This window comes from Phoenix dactylifera, chromosome 6 (genome assembly GCF_051530095.1).
Source record: "Phoenix dactylifera cultivar Ajwa chromosome 6, Ajwa_hap1_PhDact_Kaust_v1.1, whole genome shotgun sequence".
In the NCBI taxonomy this organism is placed as follows: Eukaryota; Viridiplantae; Streptophyta; class Magnoliopsida; order Arecales; family Arecaceae; genus Phoenix; species Phoenix dactylifera.
The window spans coordinates 28617956-28642310 of record NC_143195.1 but is presented as its reverse complement, the minus strand read 5'-3'; the positions used below and the strand labels follow the sequence as shown (position 1 = coordinate 28642310).

Here is a 24355-nt window from a genome sequence, read left to right as displayed (position 1 = left end):
TTGCATAAATATTCTTTCAAAATTGATATTTGCATGTATATTTTTATAAAACTTTATTACTGTACAAATGATCTTAATATAACAGTTGTTTTAATGATGTTAAGAAAAATTATATTTATATTAATTAAAAATAAAATAAAATTTTGAAATTATGCTATTGTTCCTGTCTTTTTTCCTACTATCGGGATCGCGATCGTGATCCCGCAGACGTTCGCCCGCAGGCGTTCACGATCGCGATCCCGCGGGCGATCGTGTCTACCTATTAGGAGTATTTTAGTTATTTTAATTTGAAACCATTAATTTTTTAACAGCGTTAGATGGCATGGGTATATATGCAAAAACAAGAATAAAAAAAGAATAGAATAGCAAAATAAGTGTTCGAAGAAGGTATATATATGCAAATAACAAGTTTGGAAGGATATTCATACAAAATCTGATATTTATGAGGGTATTCATGGAAAAAAATTTATTATAAATTTAGCATATTAAAACTTAATAGTTTTTAGAGCACCCCTTCATGTAAGTTCTATGTTGTGGCTAACCCTTTCTTCCACGCATTTTCCTTTTCCTGTTTCTTCTCCACACCATGAATGAAAGGTGGCCCAACTTCTCGTGATGGACATGAGACGCGCCCCCTGAATTTATAGATTTTGATAGAATATGAGTTACATCAAATAAAGTGATAAGTCTCCCATTCAACAGTAAGCTGTGTGAGTGGATTAGATATGTCTTGAGATGCTGATCCGCAAGACAGAAGCACAGAATGCTCTGCAAGGAACAAATAGGGAAGTTGTTGATGCTCCTAGGGACACTTCCCCAAATGTGGTGACCATTAGATGATGAACTTTGAGGAGGAATGCTCAAGTTCAGGCTGCTGTTTTTCTTGTGAAACAAAAGTATGCTGGTTCTGCAATAAATTTTCGGTTTCTCAGCAGGCTAGTTTTGTGAAGATCAGTTAAAATTTGATGGCCACATTTTCAGAAGGTTCCTGTGATTGAAGTTCTGTTTTGGAGTTCGAGCTTTTCACAGTATGTTGCGGGGTCATGCTCAGCTTTCTTGGTGAATTTTGCTTCAACAATTTGGAGGATATGCTGCAGTGGATGCTGTTGTTACATCCCCTTGTATTTTAGATATCTGGTGGGTGGCCTTGTGGGTTGCTTTGGTGCTCATGGGTATGGTCGATTTTCTTAATTGATTGCATCTACGTATCAAACTCAAGATGTGCTTGAAATTAAGTTTTTTGGCTATGTACTTTCTTGTACATTTTCTCCTTTGCCTATGAACTGGGAATGGGGCAAGTTGAAGCAATGGAGAAGCAATGGAGTTTCCAAATTGTCATAAAAGAGAAGGTCGTTAAGATATCCTAAATGATCTATTATGAGTGCAAGTTGTACCATCAAAGCGCATAACCTACTGCTCTGTTTAAGTAAAAAAAAAAAATATCAGCTATCATTTGCTTCTTGCAGTCAAATCAAGTAATTAACCATGACGGTTAAAAAACCATGTCAATAAAAATTCGTCCTCCGTATATTGGTGCTAGCTGGGGATTGGGGCATCGCTAACCCTAGCAACAGAAATGCTTCAAGAAGAGATAAATAGAGGAGAGGAGGTTGAGAAGGACTGAAGTTTGACTTATAATCAGCAAAGCTCCATAAGGATTACAGGTGTTTGAATTTGGTGGTGACTAAAACCATTGTACACAGTATCACCTTTTCCTTTTTCACTTCCTAGACTAAGACATGGCATGGTGCATAAAGTCACAGTATATTTTGTCGATGCTCGTACAGCGAATGCGCCTGTCTGTCGTGCCCAGTGCCTCTTATCCATGAAGTTTGCAGCCTGATTTACTTGGTAGCATTTTCCATCGAGGTGGCTTTCTTCAAGTATCTAGTAGCTCAGGTAGTAAAAGATGCAACTGTGCCATATTCATCGATCCATAATTTCCAAATCATTAAATCAGACTAGCCTAAACCCATGAAAAACTATATTCAATTTTTCAAGAGTAATATGAGTGACCAGATAATAGATTCATCCATGGTGGGTATTGCAAATCAAGTCAGTGACTAAGATTTTATGTAATTTAATGATGAGAGCACAAAAGTGTGATCTATACATCACTTAAATTAGTATTATTGCTAACAAATAATGATAAAATTGCCGCATTAATATTATATTTTTGTGAGGTGCAGGTGATCGGAAATCAAAGCTAAAATGCACATTGGGTTCAAAAAGATGTATCACTATAGGTGACCAGCCAACCGCATGGGTCGACCCCAGTTGCACACTAGGAGGAGGTCAAGTTCAGCCGTCTACTTCGTCGCAGCTTCAGTCTTCTGCAAGCCGGCATCTATTCAACGTCTCCGTCTGCGTGGAAGAAATGAGCATTCTCTTCTTTCCCCCATTTCAAAGGCTTTTGGAGTTCATCCCAGCCGTCACCCCCGCATCCACACTTCTTCCTCCTAGCCGTCCGCCAAGCATCCTCCCACGCGTCTCAGCTTCCTTTGGCGATGATCCAGCACTCGTCCGCGCCCCATCTCCTGCATTCGATCCAGCCATTCAAATCCCAAACGCCAGCGGTCCAAGCTTCATCTTCAGCATGAGATCCCAACATCCCGAGATTTCCGCGTTCAACCTCCTTCAATCGATCTTCAGCAGTTCCCAGATCTCGCAGTCCACACGTTCCAGCATCCTCAGATCCCGCAATCGCGATCCAGCCATTTGCGTCCGCTTCTCCCGCATCCAAGGTGCTGCGATCTTCCATCCGCATGCGAGGATCCGTGATCTAATCTTCCGCATTCACAGCCTTTCTCCAAGCGTGTCATCCGAATTCCAAGCCCTGCCGTCCACGTCCGAGCTTCTCACAAACGCACGCCTCTCCCGAATTAGCAAGTAATCAGCCGTGCGTGATCAACTTCCCAGCTGTTGGAATCCGCAATCGGCCTTCTCGCGTCCGGAATACTCGGCATCTCCACGTATTCCGTGGGATCAGGGACTCATAGCAGCTTATAAGAGGGCTCCCTCGGCTAAAACGGATCATCTCTCATTCTGCCCATCGAAAAAACAGAGAAGGGAAACAGAGCACACTCTGTTTCCGAAAAAAGAAAAGAGAAAAAAAAGAAAGAAAATGAAAGGGGGATTAATGTTTTCAATGAGCGGCTAATTTCTTAGGGAGGGCGATGGAGGAACCTTTGATGTATTACTCTTTAAAGTAAACTCTAAACTTTTGCTTTCAATGGTTTATATTTATTGATATGTTCTTGATTCATGCGTAGTTATTTCATAGATAGATCTTTAATGGATTATGATTATTGATATATGGATTGCTTTAGTATTTGATTCGTCGTAGACGTAGAAAGCACGACGGATGCTTAGAAATTGAGTTCATATGTTCATGAAACATATACCATGATTAGATCTATCCTACATTTAATCTTTAATCAAGAACCATAGAGTTTATTCCTTGGATGCAATATCATCAAGGGGGATTCCAGATCTCTACCATCTTTATTTCATTGAATTTTGTTTATTATTCTTTGCATTTAATTTCTGAAAACCAAAACATCGTTTTAATCCACAAATTTATTTAACTGAAAATTACATCTACGCTAATAATCTATAGATCGTTCCCAGAGGATTCGACCTCGGACTCCCGAGATTTTACTACTTGTGCGATTCTCCTGCACTTGGGAGAACAATTTTATTTTTGCACCAAGTTTTTGGCGCCATTGCCGGAGAACGGCTGATTTATGAGTATAATTTTTAGATTTAATTAGTACTTTAGTAGTTAGTCTTTTTGTTTCGAAAAAGAAAAAAAAATCTTTATTGCTGTTTTTTTATTCCCTGCACAGTCTGCATCAAACTCTGATATCTGAGTAATCCACCGTCTGCTTGCACTCAAATTTCGTCGGCTGCTGTAGGACACATGTTTCTTTCATCTGAACGGTCTGATTGATATTCGGATACTTTGACGACCATTATATTAATATGAAACGTTACTGCTTTCTGTTTTGAATTTTCTGTACTTAATTGTTTTAGAATCAGAATTTTATTGTTATCATATCTCATTAACCCTTGTTGCTAATTAAAAATTAAATTAAAAAAATAGAAAACTTAAAATTTTAAATTCAAATATCAAAATTCAAGTTTCAAACTTCAACTCATAAAATTTTTTAAAAAAAAAAATAATTTGCTTGATCACTTATTCAATGAAATTTAATGTCATGTCATAAAACATTAAAAAAAAAAAAATCTCTTGATTGTTGCATATAGTATAAGGCATCAGCATAAAATATTCTAAGGGCTGAACTCATTTAAAAAGATAAGGTCGGGATTTCATCACTCGTCCTTAGCCCAAAAATCACCCCATTGCATAAATATCCTAAGCTTAAGTAAAATCAACTAGACATTGGCCCCTAAGGACATTCGAGCTCAATAGGATGAAGACCACCGAAAGTTGCACCAATTTCGCTCTGTGGCTTAGTTGATGTCTAGGCAAGCTTTATCCCTATAAGGGAGACAGTTCATCTGTTCGAGGCAAGTGGGTTTTAAGTGGGACCTTTGCGAACGCATCGTGACCCCTCCACTTACCTGGGAGCTTACCTGGTCAACTCGGTTCATTAGACCGGATTGGAGGCTTAGGTGCCCTCTTCAAACCAGTTAGGAGCTGTCTAGAAATTTAGGAAAAACATTAGAAATTGAGGTGTAATGTTTAGTTGCATGTTTGATTGTGAATAGATTTTTGTTTTAGGGTGTAGTTTTAGGATATCTTTAGTTGGTACTTACATTTATATTTATTTTTTTAAAAAAAACATAAAAAAAATTAAAAAAAATTATTAAATTTACAAAAAAACATAAAAAAAAAATTTTAATCAAATTTTGTATGCTAAGTTGGAATAGGGACAACACCGGTCGATTAAGTCGTACAACTTTAGATCATCCCTTAGGACACATCCTTGAAATTCCTTCGCAGTATCTCACACCTTGTGAGATGGCAAATTTTCCTGATGATGTAGGAAGTCACCATGGTGATGAAGGTAGACCCCCAGTTATGACACTTCGACAATATTTACATCCCACTAGGACTAGTCAACCTTCATGTATGATTATTCCTGAAAACGTAGGACACTTTGAAATCAAACCAGGAGTAATTCAATTGCTGCCCAAGTATCATGGAATGGAATCCGAGAACCCTTATCTTCACCTTAAGGATTTTGAGGAAATTAGCATCACATTTAGAGTGCCAAATGTATCGGAAGATGTCCTTAAATTAACCTTGTTTCCTTTTTCTTTGAAGGATAAAGCCAAAACATGGCTGAACTCCTTGAGACCAAGATCGTTAGGAACATGGCATGATATGCAAAGAGAATTCTTGAAAAAATTCTTTCCCGCACAAAGGACTAACTTTTTGAAAAGGCACATTAGTAATTTCCAACAAAAAGACCATGAAACATTTTATGAATGCTGGGAGAGATTTAAAGATTTGCTTCTCTCTTCTCCTCATCATGGGTTTGATGTTGGGAACCCGCCCATGCCGCTGATATTTCAAAAATTTTTCAGATGGCAGCGGAATCGGCATGCACGGGTTCGACGTTCATCGCATGAACGTTGTTTCGAGACCTTTCGTAATTAGGTAAGAATTAAAACTTTTAAAACTATTAGGAAGATCAAATCTTCACCTTGCGCGGGTAGATGATCACCGCAAATCTGAATTCGTGGTTTTGGAAGAGGGTTCGCTTGAAGCCGTTCAAACGTCCGGCCTCTACGGGTATCCACACGAAGCAGGATCCGATCCAAGCTCTCTATCTCACCGGGGTGCTAGCTCCCTTGCAAAGATAGCTTTGATGGCTGATGTCCTCTCTTTCAATCAACTCTTGATTGCACTAGAGAGGAGGAAGAAGAAGGATCTTGAAGAAGAAGAAGAAGATCAAATCCCTTCGCAGCCTTCTTCTCTTCACACGCGCTGAAGCCAAGGAAGAAGACCAAGAGGAGGGAGACGCCTCCTCTTCTTTTCCTTTGCTGATGGCGGCTGAACCAAGGGTGGAGAGGGAGAGGGTGGCCACGGCTTGGAGGAAGAGGGCTCTACTACCTTGGGGCCGGCCCTAGTCCTCCTTTTATAAGGAGTGGAGCTCCTAACAATTAGGAGCTCCAAGACAATCTTCCAAAGAGGGAAGGGGGGCGCCGGCCCCTCTCTTCATGTCGCACACAAGGAGAGGAGGAGGGGCGTGATCCCTCCTTCTTGTGTTGCCCTAATCCTCTTCCAAAGAGGATTGGGTGCCTCTCTTATGGTTAAGTCCTAATCTAATTAGGATTGACCATATTGGGTTCAATCTACGCTAGTCCTAATCCAATTAGGACTTGAATGAACCATGACTCAATTGAACTCTTCAATCCTAATCCAATTAGGAGTCATGTTGATTCATTAGATTATTAATTAATTTAGACTTAAGGAATCCTAATCTAATTAGGATGTATTTAATTTCAGTCCTAATCCAATTAGGACTCTATTTGAATCCAAAGTCCTAATCCAATTAGGATTTCTAGGAATCCTACTCCAAGTAGGAATCCAATTTTGATTCAAATCTCCTAATCTCATTAGGATTGAGGAATCCTATTCCAAATAGGAATCCCAGTCCTACTCCAACTAGGATTCCCAGTCCTAATCCAATTGGGACTCTAGGAATCCTATCCGAAGTAGGACTCTTGTTTTAAGTCCAATTAATTCCCTTTGTTCCTTCTTCAACTTCTTTATCAATCAAATTGATTACTTGTGATTCTTAATCACGATTTCAACCATCGGATCGGTCAATACTTCTAGTGTGTGTGACCCCATAGGTTTTATTCTGACTGGTAGTGAGATATATTGTGATCTCTATCACTATATCATTGAAAACTTCTTTCAATGGGTTGGAACGGTTCCAACTCAACTCATTAGGGTTTATCGATCATCGAGATAATCCCTATGAGTCCCACCATCCACCAGTGACACCTAGCAGCATGTAGTGGCTACCCAGCAGAATGGAATGATGAACCTCTAGGTGCAGTTAACATGTGATACAGTCCTACTATCGTGGATCCCTACAGGACGGAGGTCATGTACAACTCGTCAAACCCCATCGTCTGTCATATGTCAAGATTTATTCGACTTGAGTTCGATAGTGGAAAACTCTTTTTCCACTTTATATTACTGCCCTGGCCAAGGTCTTAGAACTCAGTCTAACAAATCACATAGGATCACTCCTCTTCTATCAAGGTCGATAGATTCCTTATAGGTGCATACCCTACTCCTACAGTGAACCTACTGCAGCCAATCTACACTGCATGGACCCATATGGCTAGAGACCATGTATGTGTGCAGTCAAACTACAATAACCTCACTGTGAGTAGCCGAAGCACCGCAGGTCAAAGGACCAGTCACACTACTGCAACATCAAGCAAGTCACTGACGAGTGGATAGACATCCAAGTGACTTCTTGTCTTGGTCACGCTCAGTACCCTTGTTCTCTAACAAGCACCTGCACTATCACTTCAGTGTCCCTACACTGTGGACTCAAGTCTCGTCCATCCAGAAGGAAAGTGATCTGTGCACTGATCGGATCGATCACCGTCCTCGTGATGATCCATTGATCAGGAGCATTTAGAAATTAATCACCAATGATACATGGCTCAAATTCTCAACTCTTGAGAATATGTATCATCATCTTATTAATTTCTTGGACGATTCATAGACACATAAACAATATGAATGAAAAGATGCCTTTTATTTATTCAATAATAAATAGTCAAGTACAAAATTATGTCCCTAGAATCAACAATGTGTCAGCCAAATTGGCTTCTAGGGCATACATCTAACATTTGAAACATGGAGAACCATTAGTTTCTTTTACGAAGGGTTGTCTCCACAATTGAAACAATTTATAGAGACTATGTGCAATGGTCTATTTCTGGAAAAGCAACCCGATGAGGCATGGGACTATTTAGACTCTCTCGCAGAGACTGCACAATTATGGGATACAGGGGATAGAGTGAATAAACCTTTGCCTAAGCCTACTAGCATTCCACATGGGGGCCTTTACAACCTGAATACTCAGGATGATATTCAGGCTAAAATGGCAGCCCTTACTAGGAAGGTAGAGGAAATTGAACTTAGAAGGATTGAACCCGTCAAGACCGTAGAACATAACAGCGAGTGTTGTAGGATTTGCGAGATGCCTGGCCATCTCATCACTGATTGCCCCACAATACCCGCATTCAAGGAAGTCTTGCACGATCAGGCCAATGTTATGAATACCTATCAAAAATCTTTCAATAATCCTTTTTCGGGTACTTACAACCTTGGATGGAAGAACCATCCAAATTTCAGGTGGAGGAATGACCAACCTCAACAAGTATATAACCCAACTCCTCCACCTCCGCACCCTCATTATGCACATGCACCCCCTCAAAAATCCAGTCTCGAAGAAACTTTGCAATCTTTCATGCAAGGTCAAGCTAAAATCAATGATGAATTAAGAAATCAACTGACAACGCTGATCACTGCTTTAAGTGCTCAAGAGAAAGGTAAGCTACCAGCTCAACCACAACCTAATCCTCAAGTCTACGGCGGTAGCAATGCATCATCTTCAACTTCGCATAAAGAGCAAGCAAAGAGTATAATAACTTTGCGAAGTGGAAAAGTTATTGACCGACCAGTCCCAGAACAAACTCAAGCCATACCTGATTCTGACCCTTTAAAGACAAAAGAAAAGGATAATGAAGAAACTGAAGCACCAACATCTACTGAAAAAATTGAATGTCCTTTTCCTGCACCATTTCCACAAAGATTAAAGCCCTTGCAAAAGCTTGAACCAAACTCTGAAATTCTTGAGCTTTTTAAGCAAGTAAAAATCAATGTACCTCTTCTTGATGCAATAAAACAAGTGCCTTCCTATGCAAAATTTTTAAAAGATTTGTGCACTGTCAAGCGTCGTTTAAATGTCAAGAAGAAGGCATTTCTGGCTGAAAATGTGAGTGCAATTTTACAGCATAACATTCTTCCTAAATATAAGGATTCAGGTTGCCCAACTATCTCGTGCATCATTGGCAATTTTAGGATTGAGCGAGCATTGCTAGATTTAGGAGCGAGTGTGAACTTGTTGCCATATACGGTATATGAGCAACTCGGTTTGGGTGAGTTGAAGCCAACAACTGTGACCTTACAATTAGCTGACAGGTCAGTGAAGGTCCCTAGAGGGATTATTGAAGATGTGTTGGTCCAAGTAGACAAGTTCTATTTTCCTGTTGATTTTATCGTACTGGACACACATCCGGCTTCCAATTCACCATCTCAGATTTCGGTCATCTTAGGACGTCCATTCCTTGCAACTTCTAATGCATTGATCAATTGTAGGAATGGTGTCATGAAGCTTTCTTTTGGCAATATGACCTTGGAACTGAACGTCTTCAGTATAGGTAAACAACCCAGTGATCATGAAGAAAGTAAAGAAGTTGAATGGGTTGAAACCATTGCGGAAGAATATTTGTTAAAAGAAACATTTACTAAATCGGCCGACAATGGTTTGATAGATTGGTGTTCTGAAGGTACTGCTAATGATGTGGTCCCACCTGGGTTACATAATTCGGATGTTATGATGGTCAATGGGTGGAGACCGAGAATAGAGGAATTTGAACAGTTGCCACCTCTAAAAGCAAAGATAGTACCATCCCATGAACAAACACCTAAGCTCGAGTTGAAACCTTTACCGAAGGAACTCAAGTATGCCTTTCTTGGATCCGAGGACACATTTTCTATAATCATCTCATCTGATCTGGATCATGCCCAAGAAAGAAAATTACTTGGTGTTCTAAAGAATCATAAAGAAGCTTTAGGATGGTCTATTGCCGACTTGAAGGGGATTAGCCCTTTAATTTGCATGCACCAGATATATTTGGAGGATAATGCCAAAACCACAAGGCAAATGCAACGCAGGTTGAATCCTACGATGAGAGATGTGGTTAAAGCGGAAGTCCTCAAGTTGCTTGACGTGGGTATTATTTACCCAATTTCCGATAGCAAGTGGGTAAGTCCTACTCAAGTCGTGCCCAAAAAAGCAGGTCTGACGGTAGTCAAAAATGAGCAGGGTGAGTTAGTCCCGACTCGTGTCCCCACGAGTTGGCGCATGTGTGTTGACTATCGAAAATTGAATTTGGTCACTAGGAAAGATCACTTTCCCTTATCCTTCCTAGACCAAGTTTTGGAAAGAGTTGCAGGACATAATTTTTATTGTTTTCTCGATGGCTATTCCGGATACTACCAAATCGAGATTTCACCAGAAGATCAAGAGAAGACTACTTTCACTTGTCCTTTTGGTACATTCGCTTTCCGTCGGATGCCGTTCGGGTTATATAATGCACCTATAACATTTCAAAGATGCTCAGTATTTTTGAAGACATGAACGAGAAGTTTTTGGAAGTGTTCATGGATGATTTTTCTGTTTTTGGCGATTCTTTTGATGATTGTTTACTACATTTACAAGCTGTCTTAGCTCGGTGTATAGAAAAGAACCTGATACTGAATTGGGAGAAATGCCACTTCATGGTGCCAAAGGGAATTGTCCTAGGACATATTGTTTCATCGAAGGGCATGGAAGTTGATAGAGCTAAGATTGACTTAATCGCTAAGCTACCTGCACCCAAGACGGTTAGAGATGTTAGATCATTTTTGGGTCATGCCGGATTTTATAGGAGGTTCATCAAGGACTTTAGTGTCATAGCCCGACCATTATGTAACCTCCTATCCCTTGATACACCGTTCAATTGGACCGAAACCTGTCAAAAGGCATTCGAAAAGTTGAAGTCTATGCTTAGCACTGCACCCATCGTGCGACCACCCGATTGGTCATTACCTTTTGAGATCATGTGCGATGCTAGTGACTATGCGATAGGAGCTGTCCTAGGACAACGCAAGGATAATAAGCCATATGTCATTTACTATGCAAGCAAAACTTTAAATGATGCTCAAATAAATTACACCACCACTGAAAAGGAATTGCTTGCAGTAGTATTTGCATTAGACAAATTTCGCTCTTATATCCTTGGTGCTCCTATTGTTATCTTTACAGATCATGCAGCGCTAAAATATTTACTGGATAAGAAAGAGGCTAAACCACGCTTAATACGATGGATACTTCTACTCCAAGAATTTGACATCACTATCAAAGATAAAAAGGGAGTAGAGAATGTGGTTGCTGACCATTTATCACGGCTAGTTTTTAATGATTCGGTGCCACAGTTGCCCATCAAGGACTCGTTCCCTGAAGAGCAATTGTTTGCACTTTCTACTATGCCATGGTATGCTGATATTGCAAACTTTCTTGTCACTAACCGGATGCCGGAGCATTGGGGATCGAATGATAAGAATAATTTCTTGCGTGAAGTAAGAAATTATTATTATGATGCTTCTTATTTGTTCAAGTATTGCAATGATCAAATCTTTAGAAGATGCATTCCGGAACATGAGATACAAAGTGTACTCTCTTTTTGTCATGCCAGTGCTTGTGGAGGACACTTTGCATCTAAGAAAACGACAGCTAAGGTGTTGCAATGTGGTTTTTATTGGCCTACACTATTTAAAGATGCCCACGAGTTCTGTAGGACATGTGACCCATGTCAGCGTATTGGAAGTCTAACTCGTAGGCAAATGATGCCTCTTCAGCCCATTACTGCTATTGAAATTTTTGACATGTGGGGTATTGATTTCATGGGTCCGTTTACACCATCTTTTGGCCATGAGTATATTTTAGTTGGTGTTGAGTATGTGTCAAAATGGGTAGAAGCTGTTGCCTGTAGAACTAATGATCACAAACCTGTTTTGAAATTTCTAAAAGAAAATATTTTTTCACGATTTGGGATGCCCAAGGTTATAATCAGTGATGGGGGAAAACATTTCTGTAACAAACCTTTTGAGATCCTGTTACGAAAGTACGGTATCACTCATAGAATTGCAACTCCTTATCACCCGCAGACTAGTGGCCAAGTTGAGTTAGCTAATCGGGAGATTAAACGAATTTTAGAGAAAACGGTGAATCCATCACGCAAAGATTGGTCTTTAAAACTTTCTGACGCATTGTGGGCTTACCGTACTGCTTATAAAACTATTCTTGGTATGTCCCCGTATCGGCTAGTCTATGGAAAAGCATGTCATCTACCTGTTGAAATAGAGCATAAATCGTATTGGGCCATTAGAAAATTAAACTTTGAACTGTCAGATGCTGGTTTAGCCCAAAAAATACAATTAAGTGAATTGAATGAAATTCGTCGGGATGCGTATGACAATGCTAGACTCTGTAAAGAACGAATGAAAATTAGGCATGATAAATTAATTCTAAGAAAATCTTTTGAACCTGCACAAAAAGTTCTTTGTTATGACTCCCGCTTACATCTGTTTCCTGGAAAGTTACGATCAAGATGGATAGGTCCTTTCATTGTAAAAACTGTTTTTCCACACGGGGCAGTTGAAATTGAAAATCCACAAGATGGCACAATTTTTAAGGTAAATGGACACAGATTAAAACCTTTTCTGGAGAATTTTGCAGATGAAGAGGACTCCTTTCCCTTGGAGGAGCCTTCTTATGACTGAGCATGACGGCCAAGGTATGTGTATATTAGTTAGAATTCAATTTTTTTTCTTTTATTTCTAGTTTTTTTCTTATTTTGTAGGTCTTCTTTTTTGGATATCAACAGCTCAAGGTATTCTTCTTCTCTCTATCATTTTCTCTATTGTCTCTCATATATAATTTTTTCTGTATCTTTTACATTGAGGACAATGCAATGTTTAAGTTGGAGGGAGGGAAATATTTTGATCAAAAAAAAAAAAAAAACTTGTTTTTGCATTTGATTTATTCTATTACTTTCTTTTCTGAGCAAATGCACATGTATTTTCATATTGAGTTTGTGCAACTATTAAGGCAAGGAACACATGCATACTATGATTGATCAGAGACCTATTATTAGATCCCCACACGTGTACTTAATGACAATAGGAAAGCCTCAGGAGTTCACATTTGTTAACTGCATTTTTGTTAGCCTTATCCGTAAAAGAAGTACGAGTATCCTTGTTCGTACCATAAGGTTCATGATTTGGTTTTCACATAAAGATAGAGGTTGAATATCCAGACTAGATTACTTAGGTGCCTTATGATCCGACCTTGGCTGACCTATAGTCACGATGCAGTCACATATATAATAAAAATATCTATATGGTTCAGTCTACCATCTCTTTTCTTGCATATATATATATATATATATAATAATAATACTTATAATGACAAGTCTGGCCTCGTGGCGTAGTCTGGTTCGAGTAATTAAGTCCGAGGGGTGTTTCACCTAATGTCTTGAGCCAACTGGATCGGGGGTCATTGGCTGAAAGCTCGCTACATGGACCTTACTAGAGCCTAATGGGGTTGGATAGCTGTAGTTGTCATATGTATTGAAAAAAAAAATGAAATAAAAATAAGCATGAATGAGTTGGTTAGGCTGAACCTAGTGACATGTGGTAATGGCTGGTTTGACTCCATTGTATTGGACCTCTGTGTACCCGGGTTGTTTAGTTGGGATTGATAGCTCTTTCTTTACTTGCAAACCATTCTTGACAAATTTAGACAACATGTGATATTCTGAAAATTTGATGGATCAGGTTCTAACAAATTATAGAAAATACTTGTGAACTTGAGTAGTGCACCTAAAACTCAGGCGGTACCCTGTTGTGGTGGAGGTATTAGTACTCTGAGAAAGTCATGCTATTTTATGCACACTACATTTTCATATTTTCTTGCCTTGACAGTTGCCATGCTTGAAAATATATATCAATTAATTACATGTGTATTAGCTTAAGATTTATTTCATATTTTTATTAGAATCTCATGTCATATAATTCATGATGTTTGTGGGTAACATCTCTGAAAACCCTCACGAGACAACACTCGTCCACTAGGGTAACCTAGGGGTTTAACGGCTTGTTGCACGTGCTAAGTGCAATCGTGATTCCTACGAAAGTGAGTACATATCTTAGTTTTATATGTTTAGCTTGAATAAAAAGTCATAGGTTAAACCATACCTTTTACACTCTCATTCTATTATCTGCTCATTAATTGCTAGAGACTAGCAATAAGCTAGTTGGGGGGTGTGATGAGAGCACAAAAGTGTGATCTATACATCACTTAAATTAGTATTATTGCTAACAAATAATGATAAAATTGCCGCATTAATATTATATTTTTGTGAGGTGCAGGTGATCGGAAATCAAAGGTAAAATGCACATTGGGTTCAAAAAGATGTATCACTATAGGTGACCAGCCAACCGCATGGGATGAGCGGAAGAGGTCGTCTACTAGACGCGGTTCAACTAGCGGAGACTCTTGGAACAGCTGGAGTAAGAAGTCCCCAAGTTAGCGTATTATGGGGGTGACCCCGTCAAAACATTGAACTAGAACAAATCGAAAAGAAAGATTTGCACACTAGGAGGAGGTCAAGTTCAGCCGTCTACTTCGTCGCAGCTTCAGTCTTCTGCAAGCCGGCATCTATTCAACGTCTCCGTCTGCGTGGAAGAAATGAGCATTCTCTTCTTTCCCCCATTTCAAAGGCTTTTGGAGTTCATCCCAGCCGTCACCCCCGCATCCACACTTCTTCCTCCTAGCCGTCCGCCAAGCATCCTCCCACGCGTCTCAGCTTCCTTTGGCGATGATCCAGCACTCGTCCGCGCCCCATCTCCTGCATTCGATCCAGCCATTCAAATCCCAAACGCCAGCGGTCCAAGCTTCATCTTCAGCATGAGATCCCAACATCCCGAGATTTCCGCGTTCAACCTCCTTCAATCGATCTTCAGCAGTTCCCAGATCTTGCAGTCCACACGTTCCAGCATCCTCAGATCCCGCAATCGCGATCCAGCCATTTGCGTCCGCTTCTCCCGCATCCAAGGTGCTGCGATCTTCCATCCGCATGCGAGGATCCGTGATCTAATCTTCCGCATTCACAGCCTTTCTCCAAGCGTGTCATCCGAATTCCAAGCCCTGCCGTCCACGTCCGAGCTTCTCACAAACGCACGCCTCTCCCGAATTAGCAAGTAATCAGCCGTGCGTGATCAACTTCCCAGCTGTTGGAATCCGCAATCGGCCTTCTCGCGTCCGGAATACTCGGCATCTCCACGTATTCCGTGGGATCAGGGACTCATAGCAGCTTATAAGAGGGCTCCCTCGGCTAAAACGGATCATCTCTCATTCTGCCCATCGAAAAAACAGAGAAGGGAAACAGAGCACACTCTGTTTCCGAAAAAAGAAAAGAGAAAAAAAAGAAAGAAAATGAAAGGGGGATTAATGTTTTCAATGAGCGGCTAATTTCTTAGGGAGGGCGATGGAGGAACCTTTGATGTATTACTCTTTGAAGTAAACTCTAAACTTTTGCTTTCAATGGTTTATATTTATTGATATGTTCTTGATTCATGCGTAGTTATTTCATAGATAGATCTTTAATGGATTATGATTATTGATATATGGATTACTTTAGTATTTGATTCGTCGTAGACGTAGAAAGCACGACGGATGCTTAGAAATTGAGTTCATATGTTCATGAAACATATACCATGATTAGATCTATCCTACATTTAATCTTTAATCAAGAACCATAGAGTTTATTCCTTGGATGCAATATCATCAAGGGGGATTCCAGATCCCTACCATCTTTATTTCATTGAATTTTGTTTATTATTCTTTGCATTTAATTTCTGAAAACCAAAACATCGTTTTAATCCACAAATTTATTTAACTGAAAATTACATCTAAAAATTACGCTAATAATCTATAGATCGTTCCCTGAGGATTCGACCTCGGACTCCCGAGATTTTACTACTTGTGCGATTCTCCTGCACTTGGGAGAACAATTTTATTTTTGCACCATTTAACAAACCCTTGGAATGCTGCAATTTATGAAAATGTCATCCAAGTTTTCCTGCACAACCATCAATGATATCTGGGACACAAGAGCCTCACAGCTGATCAGGATGCTAATGCTAGAATGACATGATCAGTTGGATCCTTCAGGACTACTTCACACATTTGCATAATAACCTGTACAACAACAACACTTTCTTTCCCATCAAACCAGGGTCAGTTTTTGGTCAGAAAGGCTCCATGGGGGGGCATAGCTTTTGTAAGCCATTGCCTACTTGAAGTAAATCCTCCCATGAACCGCCGCAGCATCTGTCAAAATTATATACAAGAAGTAAGCCAGCAGTCATCCTTTAAACTAGCTTGAAACACAATTATCAAGGAGGCCTATCTTTACCTATTTTATCCTGTCCATCAGCAGCTTGTTATCTTCAGAATTTCCGTTGGCGAGGGAATGATGCTTTTCTTTGTCACTTGACAGTTTTAGATGTGTTGCACTCTTCCTTTTGATGGCCAATCTGAAATTGACAGTAAAAGAAAACAAAAATTCAACAGATGTATGATGGCAGCAATGAAAGAAGAGCCTATTTATTCCACTGCAAATGATTTTCAAGATATTTTCCATCAGAGTGTCCTTTTGTTGGCCAATCTTCCATAAATTATTTAGGAAAGAGGAGCACTCAAAACCCCTAAATATGCAGGTAAATGGCAAACAGCAAATGTTATGACAAGATAATGAAGTTTCATATATGACTTTTTTTTAGTTTCTTGAAGGGCAGTCACTTGCAGCACTCCCATCCACAGATGAATTTTTTGAGTTGCACCTTAGTTATCATAGACATTCTAGTTATCAGGAAGTGCAATAATGTCTCTTTTTTTCCGAACTTTCTGGTAATCATACATGATATGTTACAAAATGATGCAGGCCATTGGAGATTCTCTGATTTGCTAAAATTAGACAGCACATTAACATGGATAGTCTAGCTGATTGTGCTTTAGTATTCTCAGTGGCATAATCATTTTGTTGAAATCACATTTAAGTAAAGGATCATTTTAGATAAGGTTTGACAGCCAATGACAACCCATATAACTCAAAATCTAATATTCCAAGAGCACATGAAACGTATTAAAGTGCATTTTTTACTTTAATTGAAAGAAGAAAATTAATGGTCTAATTTCCTGTTTACCCACTCCAAATATCAAACAGGTGAAATTTTCATCCAAGGCTGTTGGTGCACACTGTTGAAGTTTATAAGGCAAGATGGCTTTAACCCGATCTATAAAGCAACCTGATGCAGACTTTTAGAAGACAATGCAGATTGCATTCAGCAAACATGACAGGTGGAAATATTATTTACATACCATCACTGGCCATTAGTTATCGCAAGAACATTGAAAAAAGAGCTTGCTTTAAAATTTATTGTTTTTCTGTTTGGAATGCATATATCAGATAACAACCTAAGCAGTCCTAGGATGTTGTCTCCTATTATAATGAGTCAGGGGGAGTCTTCTCCACAAGTAGGCCCCATTTTCACAATACAACTCAATGTCTAGAACGCTTAGCAACTATATGTTCTGGGTTCAAGTCTTGCGTGATGCATACCCAAGTATTTAGGCCTGGGTAATTAATAGTGTGGGCGGCTCTCCCTCTCTATCTCTCAAAAGAAAAATATAGAATGCTTCCTCTTTGTAGTCGAATTGGAATTGATCTTAGAGTTGGATCACTTCTGTTTATGTGCTACTTCGAAGACAATAATTGCCTTACAAAGTGGACACGAATCAATTTACAATTAAGTATTCTCTTTGCTATTGTTTGTAAAATAAAGACTGTTAGATGTATAATTACATACCCATGCTACTTTTCGTATTGTTTTTATTGTGGTATTGATACTAATATAGTCTCCCAATTCTTAGTGTTTTATACATATGTTGGCTATTGCCTTTATTAGTAGATGATGCATTCATTACCTTCCCAACTATCATTTTCATGTAACATGGCACAAGATCTCTTGTAACGCCCATGGTTTGCTTTCATTAACCCGATATGATGATATATGAAACATTAAGGGCCTCTTTGGAGAATCTTGTCTGATCCATGGGATTGCGAGCAGGATTTCCAGCATTAAAGGATAACATGCCTAGCCCATCCCACATTAATTGGATCTCAGGCAGTGCATTCCCGCAGGGAAAAAGAAAGACCCATTCAAGTCTTTCTTTCCTCCCTCAAGATACGGGCAGGGGGTGTTAGATTGATATGGGCCATGCACAAAATGGGCTATCTAATCCACGAATCCACTAGAAATCTCGCCCAATCCTACTGGATTACCCAAACAGGCCCTAATTTGATAATTGGATTTTCTCATGGTTCTGCAACAAGCTTTGCCCTGCAACATGATTCATTGTGGTTTCTCATGATGTTAGAGGTTGAATTGCACATAGGAGATTCACCGAAGTTTGAAATTGGTCAAAGGACCTAATTGATTGTAGCAAGGATTCAAGTTTTCCAAATGAAGCATTATAACAGAAGAACATATTTTTTGACTAAAGAATGGTAACGTAACCAATACCTTTGTCTCTTTAAAGTCAATTTCAAGCTTTATATTGCAGGTATAGAGCTTTTCTAAATTCTCAATTCCACCTCTGATCTGGTTTGGGAGAGTGAGTTTGGGTTTGGGTATAAACAATAGCAATTCCGTGCAATATATATATATATATATATATATATATATATATATATATATATATATATATATATATATATATAATGTATGTATATATATATATGTATGTATGTATATATATGTATGTATATATATATGTATGTATGTATATATATGTATGTATATATATATGTATGTATGTATATATATGTATGTATGTATGTATATGTATGTATGTGTATGTATGTATATGTATGTATGTGTATGTATGTATATGTATGTATGTGTATGTATGTATATGTATGTATGTGTATGTATGTATATGTATGTATGTGTATGTATATGTATGTATGTATATGTATGTATATATATGTATGTATATGTATGTATATATATGTACATATATATGTATGTATATATATGTATATGTATATATATGCATATATGTATATATGTATATATGTATATATGTATATATATTCTTGTCAATGAGCATTTGCTCTTCACAGATCTTGGTTGCTCATGCCATCTTAGCCTTCTCAATCCACAGCACATTTTCTTGAGTTGATTGAGCCTGTTTTGATGCGTCTCCTTCCATCATGCCATCTGATTTGATTTTGTTCTAGTTGTTTGAGCTTGGTTTCAGTTAACTAACCACTAGAACCCAAAACCTTCAGGTATTAGGAAGGGTTCAACAACATATATTATGCCTTAATAATTTACTTGTAATAAGCAACCCTTTTACCCTTCACTTTACATGTCAATCATCCACTGGTTTTGAAGCATGGGAGACTTTAGTAATACTTGGGTGCTTTTTTTTTTTGGCAATTCTATCTGTTGGCTGATGCTAAAGTGGGCAGAGAACAAAGATTTTGAATTCAAAATAAAGCAACAGACAAACTTCGAGTTGTTAAGATGCCGGTCTTATAGATTTCCATGATACAAGAGGTGTGCCAGGAGAAATAAAATATAATAAAAAAACAAGTGGAAGAAACATGTTTAAGGATAAAAATATGTGCATAAAATAACAAAATTTGATGGGAAATATTCAAAATTGCATGATTAAGTGGTTTGCATTGAATTAGTGTCAAACTGGCAATGTGTACTGAACTGTATAAAGCTTAAAATGTTCAATAACAGATTCTTTCACATATTTGGCATTTTAGCAGCATTTACAACATCCATAACAATATGATGGAAAAACAAAAGAAAGAATCATGCATGGAATGCCGTACCGGCCCGTACCGGCCGGTACGTACCGGTCCGGCCGTGGACCGGTACCGGAACGGATAAAAAATCGGTATTTTCCGGTTTTTTATCCGAACCGGCCGGTACGGGTGCGTACCGGCCGGTTCGGGCCCGTACCGGCCGGTTTGGAGCCCGTACCGGTGCGAACCCGGTACGCCGGCTGGACCGGTACGGCGGACCTTGGAATCATGGGTTATTAAATTATGGTATCATGTATGCTCTTGAAACCTTCTCTTCCTGTTTCTCTTCATATTTCAAGTGCCACTCTAAACCATGAACAAAATAAAATTGAGTGATTCTAAACTAACAAGCAACCCATGCAAATATCCACAAAGAAAATAGGTCATAGGCCACCCGCCATGCACATGGACATTGTCCCCAAGGTTACCTATGTGTAACCTTGTTTTATACGGTTTGTCGTTAGAATTATCTGTTGGTTTAGAATTTATGGAAAACTTATGGTTCCTTGGTTCTTATTGTCCCAGTTAATTTGGCCACTCATGTTCCAGAAGCAGATATAAATTTGTAAGAGAATTGAAATTTCTGAAAACAATAAATTTGTACTTCTGGGTTTCTATTGAACTCAAAACGATAGATTTTCAGGCTTTCAGGTCAACAGATTTTGTTTATTGGTAGCTTGCATAGCTCTAAATGCCTATTCCAGTTGGGGTCATAATAGCAATTCTAATGATCGGAAGTTATACTCGTTTTAGCTTGTTCTGGTTCATTCTGATAACAATGCGCAGATCCCTTGACCATCAACCAAGTCAGTTCTTGCCGTTGTTTGGCCATAACTTTTCCATAAAATTTGTGACTAGGAAGGCTACATCGCTTCTTTTATTAATGATGAATGTAACCAAAGCCTAACAGGTATGCTTGCATAAAGGTGCAACATATAAATTATGCATGTCACATGATGTTCTCTATGATGTCATGCATATCTCATCTTTTTAGCCTCACCCATCAGCCTCAAGGCATTTTTAGTTGCCTCATGTCAAGAAATGAGGCAAGACAACCTTTAAAAAAGGAACTTCTAAACTATGTTACCAAGTTTTCTTGAGTCCTCTAGAATCCTTTTAAAATCCCTCAATTCTCTTTATGGAAGTTTGTGTTCAGCCATATTGCTAATCATTCAAGAGAACTACACTACTTTGATGATTATCTGCTATTATTTGAGCCTCAAATTTTCTTGTACTTCGTTTTACCTACCAAATGTTCCACGTCATTTGGCACATCTCACATTTCCATATATGATAGTGCTTGTGCATCTTTGCAGCTTATCTGTCCTATTTAAGAGCATCGAGAAAATATTAGATATTTTTGTGGGGTTCTTTGGACACCTTTGGCATTTCAGCAGCTTGATACTTTGTCAGTTTACCTGATTTCACCACTATCGTTGCCTTTTGTTAGTGAGTTGAGTTGGCTCGACTATAACATCCCTGGTCATTTGGCACATCTCACATTTCCATATATGATAGTGCTTGTGCATCTTTGCAGCTTATCTGTCCTATTTAAGAGCATCGAGAAAATATTAGATATTTTTGTGGGGTTCTAGGCGTCCTTTGGACACCTTTGGCATTTCAGCAGCTTGATACTTTGTCAGTTTACCTGATTTCACCACTATCATTGCCTTTTGTTAGTGAGTTGAGTTGGCTCGACTATAACATCCCTGGTCAGTGGTGATTATAATTTTGCAAGTGTCAGTATGACCTGACTTTAGAACCCTTACATTGGTTGTGAGTCTTGTGACCATGAACAAGAAATTGGCTGGTGCAAGCTAGTAACAAAAAAAATTCAGCAACAATGCTGTTATATGAAGCTTGGCTTCCATCAACTCTGATGGTTCCTTTTCACAGTAACTGCAACTAATGTAGGTATTCCTTCTTCGGCCAATCACAAATTTTTGAGTCTCAACTAGAGTAAATTATTCTTGAGCAACCTCATTTTACTATAGCCATTGTTTAATCACTTATTTACACCTTATGTATCCAGTGGTATCAGAAGTTCCATTATCCACTAAAATGGGGCCTATCAGTAAATACATCATTGTCTAACATCAGCAAGCAATTCTATCATACCTCGATCCATCTGCTTCTGCTGTTGCTCACACTTGAACCTCAGCAAATAATTCATCCATCACAAAGTCTAGTTAATATCATAGTGTACACCATTATAGTGTTACGATACCCAATTTATGTGCAGGTATGTGTCAATAAAATTGATATTAGAGCAAATTTTGAATATTAAAAAAAAAACTTTCCTCTATAATTATATCGCGATGCATGTTTGTGGTTTGTGCAGTAAGCAAGCTACTAGCAACACTTATCAAAAACAACAATGCCTGGATAGATATTTTCCTATGTCCGTACAACATTATATGCAAGAAGCCGACACAAAAAAATTGAGGGCATGATTTATAATATTCAACTGCAATAGATGGAAGCCCTCTGGAAGAGGTGGTATGAAGTGGAGAATCTGTACAAAAGCATTTTGAGATCAGAAGTCATTAGTAGCAATGGAATTGGTCTCGTAACTCTAATTTTTTGATGGTACATGCAGATGAACAGAAATTTAGATGATGAGGGCTCCTGCTTATAAGAGAAACAATTTCTCATGTACTTGCTTTATTCCATCTTCCTCCGACCATTTATAGCATTAAGGATCATATGTCGAAAAAATGAATAAGACAGAGGAGAATTAATTATAATGTTGATTGGGAATAAAGTCATGGAGAACTGATTGAGATGAAACACACATGTGCACCAAATATTTAAGGAGGCTCCAGTAATAAAAGGTGGATGAGAATTTTGTTCAGAATTTAATGCAAAAGAAATGAATGAATGAATGAATAAATAAATGGCAAGAGAGATGGCGTGCACAAATTTGTTTTTTTGTCAGTTTTTTTTGTTTATTTTCGGAAAAGAAAGCCTGCGTTGTTGCTTTTCACATCAATAACAAGATCTATGCTGTAATCAATCAGCTGAATTTAGCATTCCATGCCATCCTGCTATAAATTGGCAAGTAGCTGATTCTGATAGGATGTGATGTGCTCAACCAGTGTAATCAAATAAAATCTCTTCTGTGCTTGTGAGTGTTCTCATCCAGAACATCCCCAAAACTCTCTACAAAATGAACAATTAGGGACGCATATAGCGTTACCTCTTCTGGCCACCTTCTTCACTGAATGACACAAACGCAAGACCCTCCTACTCCTTTAAACTCCCCCTCCTCCAGCACACTACAAAGATTCAGAACAGTAAATCAGAGAACACATCAACCCACATCAAACAAATTGTTTGGTTCAGTAGTTGAACAACAAATTGAGAACCAGAAAATGTCTGTCTAACTTTGAACCTTGAGTAAAACTCCTGAACATGGGCAAGGTCTCCGCCATGGGCATCAGACCAGCTCACTTTCCTCCTTCCATCCCTCATCGTCACCACCTCCTCCTCCTGCAGCTGCTGCTGCTGCTGCTGCTCTCCCACCCTGTTTGGTTTCTTAAGGTTGCTCTTCAGAGGGACAGGGTGAGGTTGTATGCATGGCTTATGAGATGCACCTTTGCCATTGGCATGACCAGCTCTCTTCCCACTTATAGCCTTACTGCCCCTTGTACCATCCCTTCCCTCGATGCTCTTGCTACTGTGATACTTAACTGGTGCATAACAAGAGCACACAAGGGAGGTGCACCTGCTCTCCCCTGAGGTTGCCATGACTACTGTTGTTTTGGCCACCTCTCTCCCTCTCTCTCTCTCTCTGCAGTGTCCTGATTAGCTCTAGAGCATGGCTAGAGTTTTGGAAGGGCTGTTCAGGTGGGGAAAGGGGAGCTGGGTGTCATATCAAAAGTTGGCAGGTGCCAAATGATGACTCCCTTTGAATTGGAGGACGGTTGGCACTCGAAGGAAGGTGGGGCTGTGGGTTGGAGAGGGGATGGATGGGCCATGGTTTGTTTGTGGTGTAAAGACTGACCCCAACTGTGGGCGGCCAGCCTTTCGGCTTTTATGGAGTGCTGGTACTCATGAGGTGGGTCAGCCGAAGGTTAAAACGCAAAGTAGAAAAAATAAAACTTAAAAAAAAGGTACAGGGAGATGGATGGTTCCCGGACTAGCTTTCCGAAGTATATGTCTGATATTGATGGAATAAAACTTTTGGGAAATGGATTTTATTTGAGTTTTTTCTTGGCACCTGCATGTAAATATCTTATAGTGCTGAGACAATAAAATTAATACACGTAATAATACCCACTCTCTCCATGCATGCTTGGACCCACCAATATCCAAAAAGAAATTATCTAGAATGTAGACCAACAACTAGTTTTACTTTTATCATGGTTACTCTGGGAGCCATTTCTAATTAGTGATGTAGGCCTTGAACAACATTTAGCACACGCCAGTGACAAGCATTCTTAACTAAGTCCAAGCTTTCCCCAAGCCCAATCTAATTTTTTTTTTTATGTTCAAATCCCACCGAAACTCACAAGGGTATGCAACCATGCATAGATAGTTTGTATTTTCGTTCCAAAAATATAACTATTTT

At 39.0% G+C, this 24355-nt stretch overlaps 1 protein-coding gene and 1 pseudogene across 2 annotated transcripts; both read right to left on the bottom strand.

Moving 5' to 3' along the window:
• Positions 1-5410: 5410 nt before the first annotated feature.
• On the bottom strand, positions 5411-5508 carry LOC148703201 (small nucleolar RNA R71; annotated as a pseudogene).
• A 9898-nt stretch (positions 5509-15406) lies between these two features.
• LOC103717933 (uncharacterized) lies at positions 15407-23919 on the bottom strand. 2 transcript variants are annotated; one of them, XR_605755.5, is made up of 4 exons: positions 23177-23919; positions 22982-23060; positions 16312-16432; positions 15407-16226 (listed from the first exon to the last, which is right to left on the bottom strand). XR_605755.5 is itself a non-coding variant. In XM_088723564.2 (2 exons), exons 1-2 carry the CDS (start codon positions 23530-23532, stop codon positions 23000-23002), a joined length of 417 nt encoding a protein of 138 aa, XP_088579690.1. In that variant the 5' UTR covers positions 23533-23919; the 3' UTR covers positions 20009-22999. The 2 variants fall into 2 exon arrangements, 1 of the variants encoding a protein (XP_088579690.1); XM_088723564.2 differs by lacking the exons at positions 15407-16226; positions 16312-16432 and having other exon boundaries at positions 20009-23060.
• Positions 23920-24355: the final 436 nt, after the last annotated feature.

Excerpts from the sequence above, each read along its gene's own strand:
- LOC103717933 (XM_088723564.2), bottom strand. The coding sequence starts at position 23,532 with ATGGCAACCTCAGGGGAGAGCAGGTGCACCTCCCTTGTGTGCTCTTGT. Across the intron at positions 23,061-23,176 it reads GTTCAGGAGTTTTACTCAAG|TGTGCTGGAGGAGGGGGAGT; the intron begins GTTCAAAGTTAG and ends GAATCTTTGTAG.